The sequence below is a fragment of the Platalea leucorodia genome (assembly GCF_965183815.1).
Source record: "Platalea leucorodia genome assembly, chromosome: 9".
Classification (NCBI taxonomy): Eukaryota; Metazoa; Chordata; class Aves; order Pelecaniformes; family Threskiornithidae; genus Platalea; species Platalea leucorodia.
In genome coordinates, this window is record NC_138831.1 from 2,516,862 (window position 1) to 2,532,832 (window position 15,971).

At 51.2% G+C, this 15,971-nt stretch overlaps 1 protein-coding gene across 2 annotated transcripts; it reads left to right on the plus strand.

Moving 5' to 3' along the window:
* The first annotated feature begins 1,807 nt into the window (after positions 1-1,807).
* GATA2 (GATA binding protein 2) lies at positions 1,808-13,563 on the plus strand. 2 transcript variants are annotated; one of them, XM_082321525.1, is made up of 6 exons: positions 1,808-1,877; positions 2,389-2,870; positions 3,507-4,106; positions 6,745-6,923; positions 9,923-10,048; positions 10,884-13,563. In XM_082321525.1, exons 2-6 carry the CDS (start codon positions 2,642-2,644, stop codon positions 11,181-11,183), a joined length of 1,434 nt encoding a protein of 477 aa, XP_082177651.1. In that variant the 5' UTR covers positions 1,808-1,877; positions 2,389-2,641; the 3' UTR covers positions 11,184-13,563. The 2 variants fall into 2 exon arrangements, with proteins under 2 accessions (XP_082177651.1, XP_082177652.1); XM_082321526.1 differs by lacking the exon at positions 1,808-1,877 and having other exon boundaries at positions 2,182-2,870; positions 6,778-6,923.
* The last annotated feature ends 2,408 nt before the right edge of the window (positions 13,564-15,971 follow it).

The following is a 15,971-nucleotide window of genomic DNA, read 5'->3' on the forward strand; positions in this document are numbered from 1 at the left end:
GGGAGGGAGCCCCGCGTCGCTCCGGCCAGACGGGCTCCGCAGCGAGGAAAGGGAGTTTTATTATTATTACCGTCATCATTATTATTATTATTATTGTTATTATTTAAAAAAAAAAAAAAAAAGTTCATTTCCTGGAGAATTTGGCAGTGGCGGGTGACGTCAGAGCCCCGGCGTCGTAGTGACTGGGGCGGCCGGGCCGGGGGAGGCCGGCTCCGGCTCCCAGCCCCCAGCGCTGCCCGCCGGGGGGGCGGCCCCGGGGCAGCAGCAGCAGCCGCAGCAGCACCACCAGCAGCAGCCGCAGCACCAGCGGCAGCCGCAGCACCAGCGGCAGCCGCAGCAGCAGCAGCAGCACCCCCAGGGCCGCCCCGCTCCCCCCCGGCTCCGCGCCCCCCGCCCCGGCCGCGCCGTCGGGCTGGAGCCGCGGCCGCTGCCCGGCGGCCGGAGGGGCCGCTCCCCGCCGCCCCCGGTCCCGCCGCCCCCGGCCCCGCTCCCCGGGCGGAGCAGGGGGGGTTCCTCGCCCCGTGGCCAGGTCGGAGGTTTAAGGCATTGCGAGGAGCGCTTCCCTTTTCCCCCGAAAGCAGCGGCTGAGGAGCGGGAGGGGAGCGCCTGGGAAGCGGGACCTGCGGCAGCGCTCCGGGGGGTTTGGTTGTGACTTTCCCGTTATTATTATTTTCCGCCCCAAAAGCGGGCGGGTTTATGGGCGCCTTCGGGGGTGGCAGAGCCCGACCCGCGCTCCGGCTGCTGCCGAGCTGCGCCGCAAACCCCGCGGCAAACGCCTGTTGATTCGGGCTGCGCCTCTCCTCCCCGGTCCAAAGCGCTCGAGGAATTGCAAATATTAAAACTGAGTTTTGTTTTGGTTTAAAAAAAGGGGGAGAAGGGAAAAAAAAACGGGCTTGCGGCCCCGTCGGGGAGGCCGTAGCCGGTCCCCAGGCGCCCCTCTGCCCCGGCCCGGCTCCCCGGGCCCGGCCCTTGGCTCCGCGGCGGCCGGCAGAGCCCAGCCGGGGGCTGCAGCCCCGGGAGCCGGGCAGGATCCGACCCTGCCCCGCTGCCCGGGCCCTCCTCGCCCTGCCGGTCCCCGGGGCCGGCGAGGAGCCTCGCGTTCATTCGTTTTTATTATTTTATTTTTTCCCCCCCGATTCAGACAAGTTATTTCAAACTAACGTGGTGGGAACCACCACGCTGGGGTTTGCCCCGCTCCCGGCCGCTGTGCCCGATTTAAGAGATTTCAGTCAATTTATCCCCCCCGGTGCCCATTTCCATCCCGGCCCCGGGCATCCCGGAGCCGGCCCCACCGCCGAGCCCTTCCCGCACTCCGTCCTCGGTGTGCGCGTGTCCCCCGCCCCTCGCATCCCCGCACACCCCGGCGGGACCCCCCTCATTTCCCCGTCCCCGCCCCGCAGGGGCGTGCAGCGCCCGGGCGGGGAAAGCCCCCGGGGCGCCGGCGGGCGAGGATGCGGCGGGCGGGGGGAGGAGGAGGGGGCCTGGGCCGCGCTCCCCCCGCCCGGGCCGGCTCCGTTCGGGCCGGGGGTGCGGCCGGGGGCGGTGTGGGGCGGCGGGATTGGCTGGCCCGGCCGCCGGCCCTGCGCGCCCCGGCCCGTCTGCGGCGCCGCGGCCAGCTGGCGCCAGCGCTCATATAGGATGCGCGGGGATGGGACCGAGCCGGCCAGAGCAGCGGCTTTGCCATCCGAGTAACACCCTCCGCAGCCTCCTCTCCTCCTCCCGCGCTCGCTCCGCTTCCCCCCCTCTCTTCCCCCCCCCCCCTTTTTTTTTTTTTTCCCCTTTTCCCCCCTCCTTTCTCCCCCTTTTCGCGGCATCGCTCCCTGCGCGCCGGCACCCACCGCCGCCGCCCCGCCGAGGCACCCTGCCTCCCGCCCCGGGTAAGTGTGGGGCGGGGGGGCCGCTGCCGGGGCGCACTGGCTGCTTTCGCTAAGCACCCTTCTCCCCCTCTTCTCCTTCTCTCCCCCCCTCTTCTCCTCTCCCCCCTCTTCTCCTTCGCTGCCCCCTCCCTCTTTCTCCCCTCCTTTTCCTTTTGTGTCACTCCGAGTTCTTGCTACAACTACGCTATATTAGAGCTGCCGTTCTTCCTTTTTCACCCCGCTTTTGAAGCCAGCTGGAAAAACTCCTGTTGACGTTTGTAGCGAGAGCGGGGGGGGGGGGAAAGGAAGCTTTTTGCCTTTTTTCTTTTTTTTTTTTTTTTTGGGTAAAGAGTTTGAAATGGGATCTGTGTTTATTTTGCGGGGCAATGAGCAGGGAGGGCGCAAGGCGAGGGCTTTGGGGGAGAGGATATTTTGGGAAGGGGGGAGGGGCTCCGCTGCCCCCCCCCCCGCCCCGTCCCGTCCCGTCCCGGGGGCCGCCCGCCGCTCACCCGCCCGTCTCTGCCGTCCACAGGTGCTGCCCCGGACCTGCCTCCGCCGGCTGACGGGGGACACGCCGACTTCGGGGGTCCTCCCCCACCCCTCCGAGGGCGCCCTCCATCCCCCGCCGCTTCGCTCCTGCAGAACAGCCACCCCGGCTCCCAAAACCCCGCCAGCAGCACCGAAAGCCGCCCCCCACCCACCCCGCAGCGGCACCAACCCCCCCCTCCCCACCGAGCGCCGCTCGCTCCTGGCCCGGGGGCGGGTGGGAGGGGAGGCCCGAGGCCATGGAGGTGGCCACGGACCAGCCTCGCTGGATGGCCCACCACGCCGTGCTCAACGGCCAGCACCCCGAGAGCCACCATCCCGGACTGGCTCACAACTACATGGAACCGGCGCAGCTCCTACCTCCGGATGAAGTCGACGTCTTCTTCAACCACCTGGACTCCCAGGGCAATCCCTACTACGCCAATTCCGCCCACGCCCGGGCCAGGGTCTCCTACAGCCAGGCACACGGTAAATCAGGACCCGCTGCCCTCCTCCGCGCCCCCGGCCCCTTCCCCGCCCGGCCGGGGTCCTGCGGGCAGCCGAGGAGCCTCACCCGGGGGCCGCTTCGGCGTGCGGGAGCCGGGGGGCGAGGAGACCTAAGAGAAGGGGATAGAAAAGGTGGATTTGAACCCCAGAGATAACCGAGGGCTGGCGGAGGGGAGGGAAAGAACGGGGGGAGGTGAGAGAGGAAGGGGAAATAGTGTGCGCACAGGCTAAAACTTCTCAGAGACGGCTGCTTCCCGGATGCAAAATACGAACCGGTTCAGATCGGCGATGGATTTTATTCGGGGGTGGTTTTAGGAGCCGAAGGGAGCGCGGCGCCGCAGCTCGGGAGGCAGAGCAGAAAGGGGTTTGCTGCTGGCTGCCGGGGCGGGGTGGGGGCAAGGGGGTGCCCCCGCTGCTCCCCAGCCTTCCCGCCGGGCGGGCTCTCCTCTCCCTCGGCCGGGACGGGGCGAAGCGGCCGCCGCGCCAGCCCGGCTGCTGTGACCCCCTGCCGGTGCCCGGCTCCCCTCCGGCCGCCCGGGCCGGGGAGCTGCACCCTCCCGGGGCCGCTGCGGGCTGCGCCGCCCCACGCTGACCCCAAACGCTCTTGTGTTCCTACAGCCCGCCTGACCGGGAGTCAGATGTGCCGGCCTCACCTCATCCACAGCCCCGGCATCCCTTGGCTGGACAGCAGCAAGGCGGCACTGTCCGCCCATCACCACAACCCCTGGACCGTCAACCCCTTCACCAAGGCACCCCTGCACCCCTCGGCGGCCGGAGCCCCCGGGGCCATCTCGGTGTACCCGGGCAGCAGCACGTCCAGCACCGCCTCCGTGTCTTCGCTCACCCCGGCCTCGCACTCCGGCTCCCACCTCTTCGGCTTCCCCCCGACCCCTCCCAAGGAAGTGTCCCCGGACCCCAACTCCACCAGCGCTGCCTCCCCTTCCTCCTCCGCCGGGGCCCGGCAGGAGGACAAAGACAGCATCAAGTACCAAGTGTCGCTGTCGGAGGGGATGAAGATGGAGAGCGCCAGCCCGCTCAGAAGCAGCCTCACCAGCATGGGGGCCCAGCCCTCCACCCACCACCCCATCCCCACCTACCCCTCCTACGTCCCGGCCGCCCACGACTACAGCAGCAGCCTCTTCCACCCCGGCAGCTTTCTGGCGGGCCCCGCGTCCAGCTTCACCCCCAAACCGCGGAGCAAGGCCAGATCCTGTTCGGGTAAGTGCTGCGCCCCGCGGCCTGCCCCGCCAGCCCGGGGCCAAGGGCCGCGCTGCGGGGTTGCGTGCCTGCGCCGGCCGGCTTGGTGGCTGCCGGGGGGCGAGGCTGCGGGCTGCTGCCAGGCTGGGTGCTCCCGTCGGCTCCCTTGGGGACAGGTGACTGCTTCGTCCCGCTTTTCTGGGGTTTTAAGCTAGGAGAGGCAGCTTGCGCCAGGCTTCTGGGGGTGCCAACGCGTCCACGGCGGACGCTGAGCCACCGGGCACCGGCTCCAGGGCCCTGAGATGGGGCCGAGGGAGACGGGGAGCAGCGTGAGCTGGCAGATAGGCTTGTACAAAGAGGGATTTACGTGAGGGAAAAGAAAAAGTTTCCCTCGGAGAAAAGCTGGCCTCAGCCACCCGAGGGGCTCGGGCCCGACCCCGCTCCCCCAAGTCAGTACCCCCCCCCCCCCCCCCCCCCCCCCCCCCGGATTACGCCTGGGGACTCTCTCGCGATAGGAATTTCTCCCTCGATAATTTCCACGTCTCTTCGTTAATACGAACCAAGGCCCCAGCGCAGGATGAAAGCGAAACTTCCCCGGCCGGTCCGCTTCACATCACAGAGGGCCTTATTTCCTTCACGTTTTACAGGAGCCAAAGTTCAAATATAGTTTACATACCAGGGTGAAAGACTTAGGTGTCCAGTCATTGCTAACTTACTCCAGCCTAACTTTAACTAAAAACCACTCCTTTTCTTTTTTTCCCCCCCGAACCAGACATCTCTGCTTCAGCTGCAGATCTTTCCCGTGTTCGCAACCCTTCCTTGCATTTCTTCCTAAAAGCGCATTCCTAAATCAGCAAATTAGGTGATGGACAGTTTTGATCCCACTCCGAAATCACAGTAGTTGTACAACTAGGGAAACAAATTAAGACAATTTGCGTAATTCTGCTACCCTTCCTGCTTTAACGTCCTCAGCCATGGAAATACCGTATATTGGGACTGAATTTAGATAGCCCTTTAAAAATAAATGGCTATGTATGCTTTCGTGTGTGTATTCTTATCTGTCATTGCACATCTATGCTTATGAATACACCACATGCGTTTATTTTTAAAGTAGACAATAATTTAGAAATGTGATCTCTTATGAGTTTTGCAACAAAAAGAGCAGCTATTTTACAAGCCCATCAGCTCTGTTTCAAATGGCTCCTCTGAGGGGAAAAACACACTCTCCCTCTGCCCTCCTTTAAACGCAGTTGCTACTATGTATATGTATTTTTTAGTAGGGCAGAGAGCGGTTATTAAAGGCAATTAGCAGCCCCAGGTTGGAAACAGATTCAAGACCCGGTCCTGTGAAGATAAAGGGATCTCGAGTAGCTTTTTGATTTTTGTCCCGTAGCTGCCAGTGATTTTTAGGTGGGGGAAGTAAGGAGCTTTTTTGTTTTGTTTTACATTTTTTTTTTTTTTCTGTAAGGGAGCCCCCTGTGCAAGGAACTGGGGAAAGTTCGTGACCACTCAGTGTTTTTGTAGGAAAACTAAGGCTCACGACACGACGACTCCTGCAGCTTCCTGCCCTAGGAGGGACAAAAGCTACAAATGCAGCGCCGCAGAGCTCCCCTCATTTTTCACTGTAGACTGTGTTGTTTAAAAGCCACCCACTCCCTAGATTAAAGGAGACACAAGCCCCGCTGAACTCAACATGGCCTGCTTCAGTTATTAGCAAAAAGAATTTCCTCTCTGCTTAAATACTGTAGGATTTGCATAAACTATATTAAGAGAGATTTCTATATTAAGCAGACCTGCCCTCGAACCATCAGAGGCAAATGAACTTTTAGCAGAGAGCTTTCTGAGGCAGAAACAGATATCTGGGAGTTACAGGCTGGGTTTAACAGAGCCATTCTACAATGCCGTGGTTCCCACGTTGTGCTACTAAAACTAATAACAAAGCAGTAATAAGGTAAACTGCTGCCTCCCAAATCCAAACTGTAGTGTTGAAAAATCGCAGAAATGGCAAAGAACCGAAAGCCTGTTTTTTACAGTAATTTCCAGAGTGCTTGTTGAAACTGAACTTTCTCAAAGATCAGTGTTAACAGCGTTTTTCTGCCTTTAGAACAAAAATCATAACCGAGCCTTTGGCATTCTGTATCCATTCCCAATCTGCTCGGCTTTACTTTCTCATCCCGTAGCCTTTGCAACAAAAAAAGAAAGCACCGAACGGGCGGTCTTTTTGCTTGGATTTAATTCTAGAAAACCTCTGACTCTCTCTCTAACGCGTTGCGTGTTTGCCGGTGTGCGTGTGTTTGTGTACACGTGTACGTGTGTGGTTGTGGCGGGAGAACGCGGGGTCTAACCATCGGAGTGCAATAGATACGGGAGGGGAGCAGTGCCCGGTGCAGATTAAGGGAGTTCTCGTTCCTGAAACGATAACTTCCATCTGGCACAATGAGAGTGTCACTCTTTCTCACCTTGCAGAGAGAGCTGCCTGTTTCTGATCGTGACACAAAATACTCGCTGGAGTCTGGGCGTTCGCGAAACGCTGAGCTCCTTGCTGCATGTGCTGTAGATGTCACTGCTGTCTGATTGTGCTTGAATTAACACGCTGTTTTGACTTCTGGAAAACGCCTAAAGGACAATGCAAAAAGCTTTTGTGAATTTGTTTTTAAAGAAAGAAATCCGGTTTCTTCGTGTTTCCATTTAGAAGGCAGAGAGTGTGTGAACTGTGGAGCAACTGCCACCCCTCTCTGGAGAAGAGACGGCACCGGGCATTACCTGTGTAACGCCTGCGGGCTCTACCACAAAATGAACGGTCAAAACCGACCTCTCATTAAACCTAAGCGAAGGCTGGTAGGTGTCTCTATTTCTCCTGGGTTTGGGGATAACTTAGGCGAAGGGACCACACGCAGGCACAAGTCCAACGCCTCCCACCCCTGCTCAGCCCCTGCGCGGAGCCGGGCCGCGCTGTGCGTGGGGGTCAGTCACGCCGAGGTCACTGCCGTGCCTGGGGGCAGATCCCCCCGGCACAGACCGCCGCAGCCCGCCGAGCGCGCCTGTCCCCGGCCTCCCTGCCGCTCGCAATACGTGCGGGATATCGAGTATCCGTCTCCCCGTTTATCCTCGGATGACAGCTTTTAATTTAATTCCTCATTTATTTGGCCTCTTGGGAGGTTTTGGGCGCATTCTGGGAGCGAAAGGGTTATGAGCATGAATGTCCTCCACCGTGTACTAAAAAAAAGTTCCAGCTCCAAAAAGCAAAACAAATCAGATGAGTCAAAGCTACTGCTCCCTACTTAATAATTATTTGTATAAAAGCCATGAAGTAATTTTCACTCTTATATTCTCTGGCAATATTAATATTGGTTCCCTCCCCAGACAATCCCCTACTGTTTAAAAAAAAAAAATCCTATTATTTTTCCATGGAGTCACCTATACTTTGTATTTTCATTTGAGCGATTTAAAAAAAATGTCCTTTCTAAGCTCCTGGTAGTAGTTTCCTATCCGGATATCTGTACGTTAAAGATAAGGAAACTTTGTGTATCTGTTTCCTGACTCTAAAAGCTTTAGAGAGTTTCTATAGGCGAGCCTTGCCAGTCATGCTCGCTGTTTTGAAATTTCTAATACACTCCACTCCACAAATAATGCGTAAAATGCTAAGAATAATAAATATATTTTTTGGAGCTTTGTGATTTATGGTGCCTAAGTCTCTTAGCCATTCGTGGGGAGGTTTCAGTGAGGTCTGGAGAGCAGAAAATTGGCATTGCTGCTCTAGCACTGGGATGGGATAGAGAAGATTTCTGTCCTGAGTCAGAATTTCAACTATGCAAGCTTCTTAATGACTTGCCTTCTAAAGTGACTGACATATAGAAAAATGTTAAGACAACAGTGTAACATTATCGGCTCTCAGGCTCAAGTGCTTTCCAGTCTGAATGGGACAGGCCATAGAGTTAAGCAGCGCAGTTGAATATCAGTAAGCCATCTCAAGTATGCAAACACAGGTCTCCACCTTCCAGTGTGTTGGGAGACTTAGACTCAGCTCCCTGCCAGGGGTTTGGGGGGCACTAGAGAGGTTTTCTGTTAGTTTAGTTGTTTTAATGTTTTGTTTTAATTGATTTACAGCTTTGTTTATTGCCCCTTTTTCCACTGTAGTTTGCTTGTTTGCTGGGGAGAGGAGATGGCCATCTTTGGGAATTTGTTCGCCTGACATGCAATAGCAAAGCGAGCATATTAATAGTGTCAGTGTCTGGAAGTCTGGCATTAATTGTGTTTGGGTTGCATGAGTGTACTTGCAGTAGGGGGTACCCCCTCTTTCTGCCTTCGGCCTGTTCTCACAGGCGACTAAGGGCTGAAATATATGAGTCTCCCAGGGGCCGATTCTTGCCTTAAGCTGCTGAGCCGTCCATCAGCTCTGGGAAAGCTACGGAGGGCCGTGGCCTAAACCAGGAGCAAGTGAGAACAGAACCCGGGTGCTCCTCTTCTGCGAGCCGGGTCAGTCTGTGCTCCCAGCGGCACCAGCTCCCCAGCGGGGCCGGCAGGCAGGGAAGCGCCCGAAGTTCTCCTCTGGGAAACCCACCGCTCCGTGACTGCTCTCTGCTCACGGAGATGCCCGGCACGTTAACGTGAGCTTCGCTGCCGCTTCGCCCTATGGCTCTCGGTGGCTAATTGCAAAAATATCCAGGGAGCCAGGCCCCGGGGAAATTACCACGATCGATATGCATTAGAAAGTAAACTCTGCTAATTTAAGAAAAGAAAATATTGAGTCCTCAGCATTAACCCAATTGCACAAAATGGACTGTATTTTGACCGCTTCCAGAGGCAGGGCTGAAGCTTTCCAATACAAAATTATTTTCCAAAATACGGGGTGCAATTAGTCCGTCCATAACACTTTATACGATAGCATGCTTGCACAAAGAACGTATTCTTGTGGGGTCTGCTAGACAAGGGCCCATCCAGAAATTACTGCCTGCCTGCTGTTCTACTTTTCCTGTTCTTGTTTTGGGAGGTGGGTGAATGTTTGGGCATTTTTCTTTCCCCCCACCTTGGTTTCAGCAGAACAATAGTTTTAGAAAGGGTGGTGGATTTGGGGGTTTGTTTTTTTTTTTTCTTTTCCTCTCTTTTTTTTTTTTTTTTTAAGACAGTTGTTTGAGGGCTTGTCAGCCAAGGAACTGAGTAGGGACAGAGGCGGCAGACGGGTCAGCGGAATCATTGCTGCAAGGCATGAAATTTGGTTTGCTAAATATTTAAAGAAAGTTGGAGCCGGTTTTGTTTTCTCCCTTTCACTTGTAAATGGAAACTGAATTTTCAGTGATGGCTCTGATAAATACTGCACCCAGTTAAGCAATGCGGTTGGTTTTCTTTTGTGTCCATCTTTAAAGGGCCAGAGTAGGGGTAAAAATCACATTCTTTAAGATCATTCGCTCTTTTCAAACCCAGTCCCAACATCGGCATAAACTAAATTGGTCATTTAAAAAAAAAAAAAAGGGCAAATGCATTTTCACAACGCATTCTAGAATCCTGCAAAGGGAAAACCTGAACAAATCAGATGTCATTTTCCCCTCTAAAATTTTTGTTTGTGGAGTTAGAGATGCCTTGTTTCTCTCTACGTCCCCTGCACACACGGTGCCGCGGGGCTTGAAGCTGCAGTCCGCATAGGAGAATACTTGAATTTAAACAAAAACCTAACGGCCACAAAATGTAAAACTGACAGGAGCTTTCCTTCGGCCCTGATGCTCTGTAAAATCTCAGTAATTTGTTCTACCCAACCTAAATATTGAGTCCAACTTAACCTTTCTCATGATCTCCCTCCTCCTGCCGATCCATTTTTTTAATTTTCTTTTTCTTTTGGTTAGTCAGCGGCTAGGAGAGCAGGGACTTGTTGTGCCAACTGTCAGACAACCACCACGACCTTATGGCGACGCAATGCAAACGGGGACCCAGTTTGTAATGCCTGCGGACTCTACTATAAATTGCACAATGTGAGTATTTACTCATCTCATGTGTCGCTGCTTGCCTAGCCGGGATTGATGTCTTAACTGCATGGCGTACACTAGGCTTTTATTGGTTTCAGGGTTTTGGTTGTTGTTCTATTCCTTCCCCCCGTCTCTAAGGTTCCCCTGGGAAGTGACAGCCATTCTTTGTCGGCATAGTGATGCTAAGTTCAGTGACATTACAATGTATTAGCTTGGCTTCTAACGCTTGGGCAAATCAGGCAAAACAGAGCTACCACACTTGGTTTTAACTAAGCGTGGTTTGCGTGCTGTTTCCCTCCAGAAACACAGAGGCCGTTTGGAATGGGCTCTGCGCAAAAACTAATCCTGATGGGGCATCTTCATTTTGATTTTCTTTAAAAATAATTACATCTGAGGCTTTGTTTTATTATATTTTTTTAAAAAAGAAATTAATCCTAAGCAGGAATCACTTGACATGCTGGAACGGTATTTAAACTGTAAGTAACAGAGGTTACTGGTACAAGATTGCTCATGTCTTAGGACTGAATTTGGGTCAACGTGTGCCTCCTAGTTTGATCTCTTCTGTTAGGAAATGAATGAGGACTGAGGGTAAGCCTACGGGAAAGAGAGTCATCAGCTGCCAAATTCAGTTCAATTTGCTTTTCATGTCTAGGGGTTTTTTGTGTGTGTGGTTTTATTAAACAAATCAATATAAACAAGTTCTGCAGAGAGAAACACCATTTTTTTTGGCCAGAAAAAGGTCTCCATCCAGGAAAAACACATGGGGGCTGTCCAAATATTTTCATTTTTGCACAATAAGGTCATTTTGTCTGCATGAGCCTGATTTTCTCATTTCTTGCAGGTGAACAGGCCTCTGACCATGAAAAAGGAAGGAATTCAGACCAGGAATAGGAAAATGTCCAACAAATCAAAGAAAAGCAAGAAAGGCTCCGAGTGTTTTGAGGAACTGTCCAAGTGCATGCAGGAGAAATCGTCTCCCTTCAGCGCTGCTGCCCTTGCTAGTCACATGGCGCCCATGGGGCATTTGCCACCCTTTAGCCACTCTGGACACATCCTACCAACACCTACCCCCATCCACCCATCTTCCAGCATCTCATTTGGACATCCGCACCCATCCAGCATGGTTACAGCCATGGGATAAAACCCGATGACCAAAAGACCCACCCAGAGATTGAGAACATGGGGCTTTGCCTAAGACGACACCAAGTAAGAAAATGTTCTGCCAAGAGGAGAATGTAGGGATGGCAAAGGGGATCTTTGCTCCCATGTGGTTTAACTCTTAATGCTGGACTAAAACCTTGCAAATGATGGGTCTTCTGCAGAAACGTGTAGTGGTGCCTGTAATGCACTTTGCCCCCTCAGGTATAAGGAAAAAGAACTCACCTGTTCGATACTTAATGGTCCAGCAGGAAGCAAAAGGTGGCAGAAGCTGAAGGAAAAGGCTTGGAACTGGCTTTCCTTTCTCTCTTTGTTATTACTGTGAATATTGTAAAGAGATATAAGCAGCCTCCCAGGATGGAATCGGCTCACTGGAAGCCAGACATGCTGGATTTCTATTGCGGACGTTGTTTGGGATGGGGAAAAAAAGGAAGAAAAAAAAAAAAAAAGAAAAGAAAAAAAGTAAAGGACATCTTTATAAAAACGTAATTTTTAAAACGAAATCAGACACAAAGTCATATTTATTTTGCTCTTGTTTTCCACGAAAAGCCTCAACCCCTCTGATTGCATGTTTTTGTGCTGTTGTTTGCAATGGCTACCCTGTAAGAAAACCGGCCTTCAAAACAAGGGGAAGAGGGGGGAACATAGTCTGGGGGGCAGGGGCAAAGCAAAAACGTAGCTGTAATACGGGATTTTAATGTGCCCAAGATGGTGATTATTTTGACACAATTTCTTCATTCTTTTCCCTAACAGGAAAGGCTTCTTTAAAAAAAAAAAAAAAAACAACAAAAAACAAAAAAAAACAAACAAAACCCAAACCAGCCCCCCTCCCAACCACCCTATTATTCCTCAAAACAGACAGCTAGATCAGACAAACTGTTGGGAAAAAAAACTCTCGGGGAAGGCAATCCTGCACTAGCGAGGGGTGAGATACAGGCATTTACCAAACTGAGTGGCAGCTAACTTCTAGCACAGCAAAAACCATCACAGGGCATAAAAACATCCAACGCGCAGACTTTAGAGGTTGAAGCATTTTGTTCTGTTGTGTTGGCAGCTGTCGCTTAAAAATGCAGATTAGCTGCTGGGGTAAACTTACGGCAGTGTGGCCACCACGTCCACACGCAGCCAGCCAGCGCGCGTGCTGTCTCGGGCATCCAGGCCCCGGTGGACTTCACAGGGAGGAAGGGCAGAAATGAGGTTGGGATCACTGGAGAGGGGAAAGAGAGAGACAATCAGTTTGAGCTTCACACATCCGTCAAATCCCAGACACAGCGACAGCTAACGAGACGAGGGAAAGCATCGTTCTAAGGGGAACGTCCGCTTTCCGTAGCGTGTTTTATATGAAAAAAAAAAAAACAAAACAAAAAAAAGAAAAAAATTTAAATCTCCCATTATTAAACCATATTGTACGTAAATGACCGAAAACAAAGCTATTGCCAATGTGAAGTGTATTCTATTGATTGTTATGATCTGATGCCTCTCGTGAACACAAGCTCCAGTATAACATACAATGTACATATTTAGCTATACTTCTGATGAAAATGCCCCAATGAACAGAGGGGTTTGATAATGTAAACCACGTAAGCTTAACTCTGTGACAAGCTTTTTTTTTTTTTTTTTTTTTTAATTTTTAACTTTTTTGTTGTTGGGGTTTTTCTTTCTCTTTTTTTTTTTTTTTTTTGGATCAAGCCAATTGTGTCTTTACTGCAAAAGTCCTGCTTTAAAGAAAAAAACACAACGAAACAAATAAAAATGGATGTATGTTAATTTTTTTTCTAAACATGTAATTCAAATATTTGATAATGAATTAAGAACGAAGCAGCCATGAAAATCCTGCTTTCCTCCTTTTTCTGGTCTGTGTAGGCATATAGGTGCACTTTGTAAAGAAGTGGAAATAAACGGGAAACTGAATTGGCTGGGAGAAATCTTACGAATTTTTAATCTACTGAGGTAAAAAATGGGGTCCTTCTTACTTTTTACCTTTTACAATGGTACAGTTGTACATTATTTGTACCCAACTCAAATTTCTGTAGGATTTGGGCAGGGGGGTGGGGAAGGGACGTGGGTGGAAGACAGGGATTACTGATACAGTTGACAAAGTGCAATATATTGTCAGTCACTGCAGCATAGACAACGGCAGTCGAGATTTAAATTATTTTGTACTTGTATCAGCATAAAAAAATTCTGCAGTATTTTCTGGTTTTATTTTAATTTTTTTATTTTGCTTATTTTTGGATTAGTGAACTAAGTTATTGTTAATTATGTACAACATGTTTATATATTGTCTGTAAAAAGTGTATGCTTTCCTCATATTCCTTCAAGGTGAATATTGCTAAGAATAATAAAATACCTTTTTTGTCAAAGTACCTGTGCCCAGCTTCATGTCATAAAGGCTGCTTTTAATAGGGAGAGAGGACAAATTATCGTCGTCATTGTTGCCAGTAGAATTATTAGCTTAAACTTTATGCAGAGCGGGCTATTGATATTTCAAAAACCTACCAGGGTAGGACAAAAAAAGTCGTTGGTGAATGATTTAGTATAAAAAGCACAGGTACAAAAGCTCATTCTCCGGTGTTGTTTTGGGGTGACGAGGTCATGCAGTTAAGTGCGCTGAAGTTTCTAAACCAGTTTAAAATCTAAGGCAGCAGCCACGTTGCGGATGATGAACTGTGGTTTCTCCGGGCTTTTTTGTTGGTTTTTGGGTTGTTTTTTTGAGGTGTTTGGAGAAATACTTTTCAATTAAAAACAAGTTTTAAAAGCACCGTAAAGGCAGAAAAGCAGCCAGCTGCCTAATGGGTTTCAAGGCAGGGCCTGTATTAGACCTGGCAGTTCTCCGTAGGTTCTTGCACTGCTGGAACAGGCAACGGTGTCAGCCTAGGAACCTGTCTCCTAACCATTTGGCGTCACCGGTGGTGCGAAGGCAGCAATGGGGGGACGGCCAGCCCGGAGCTGCTCAGCGCTGTCCTGGGAACACGGGGTGCAGCCGTGGGTGCAGGGGCCGTGCGGGCGGGCTGGCATGTGAGGATGGAGAAGAGCGCTTACCAGGCAGCTCTCACACGGCCGAAACTTTGCGGCTGCTTTCATCACACGGTCTGACCCCCCCAAGGAACTCCTTGGGGCCTTACAAAGTGAAGCAAAGTCTTGCAAAGTCCCCCCGCTGCGTGCAGGGGCGAGTACCGCTGCTACTAAAACAATATTTTCGAGAAAACTGGTAATGAACTTCGGGTTTCCTCCTTTGACCCCCCGGGAGTTGCGTCTCACTTCTGTGGAAACCAACTTGGGGATAACTCCTTACTCATTAAGAAAAAAAATAACCTGAGTTCCTTTTTCAGCGTGTGTGTGCAAATTCCAGCCCTTTCTATCACTGCTTCTCTTTAACCGTGCAGCCTCCTCCCCAGCCCCGTTTGCAAGCCCTGCTCGTGAATGACGAGGAGCCGCCGCAGCTCTAGATGTGCTGAAGAAAGTACACGCAACCGGGACGAGGCCTTCCCGCATCATTTCAGACGAGTTAATCATCTCTCTAACTTGTTTAGCGAGGCTTAGTGCAAACACCCATTAAAAAAAAAAAAAAAAAAAAAAAAAAGGCAGTTTATAGCATACCGTGCAAGCTTCATTTAAAAAGAAACATGGTCATTTTCAGACAGGTTTAAAACGGGGTTAGAAGTAAACTCGGCGACTCTCCCTCCATATTTGAATAGCTGAGACGAGGAGAGAACAGGAGAACTAACAACATCACTTTAAAATAATTCAGAATAATCAAGCTATCTGCTTTGGTTGCACATTACACACCCCTTCAGACTTTGACGAGGGCTTACCTTGGTGCTGCCTCTCTGCAGGCATTTCGCCGGGTCGGTCCGATTCGCTCGCAGAATCAGGGCCATAATCCGTCAGCTTGTCGGGAGGGGTGCTGCGGCCGCCCAGCGCCGGAGGAGCGTGCCTCTTCTGAGCGGGGTCTTCAGCGGTTCCTGCAACGCAGATAACAAATAATCCCGCGTTTGTCAGGTGGCACTAATCTGTGAAAGATCAAACCATCTCTCTGCAACGTGTGTATCGTGTTTGTCTCCAGACATTTTGCATGGCAGAAGAAAAACAAACAGCAGGGAATGGAAACGTAGCAAGTATGTAAAGTTCAACGTAAAGTGTAAGCGCAGAGCAGATATCGAGGCAACAAATTGGGATTTACGGTCCTTTCACTACCACCAAACACTGGGGGACAGGCTTTTTGTGAGGGGGGGAACCCTGACATTACTTGCCTTTGGTTCCCGTTGTTGGGATTATTGTTTTAAGCCGTGCTTAATTGTCATGTCTCCACGGCCACATCAAAAGCCAAGAAGATTAGGTTACAGGGAGTGTTTGATGTCAAAATACAAAATAAATAAAAGGAAAGCTGAAAAGGTAGCGTATTTTCCATGATGTCTACTGAGGGTTTTGCCTCAAACATCTCTCTTTTTTTTTTTTTTTATTTTGCAAAGGTTGCACTTTTAGTGACGAGATTTCTTTTACTTACTTCCAAATGAGCCCACTGCTTTCCTGCAACAGCTCGAAAGGGTTAACATCCCCTCTTTGATGGCAAACATGGTATAATTAACGCAAACTTCTTAAGTATCCTGGTGACCTGTAGATGGCCACATGAGAATTTTGTTATTTACTGACTTGCCAAACGTTTATTGCTTATAGCAGGACAAGTGGGAAGCAGGCATTAATTTTGATGCTGTTATCTGTGATTGCGTGTAAAGTTCATAGCAGAGAGTGCCTATATGTCAACTGCAAT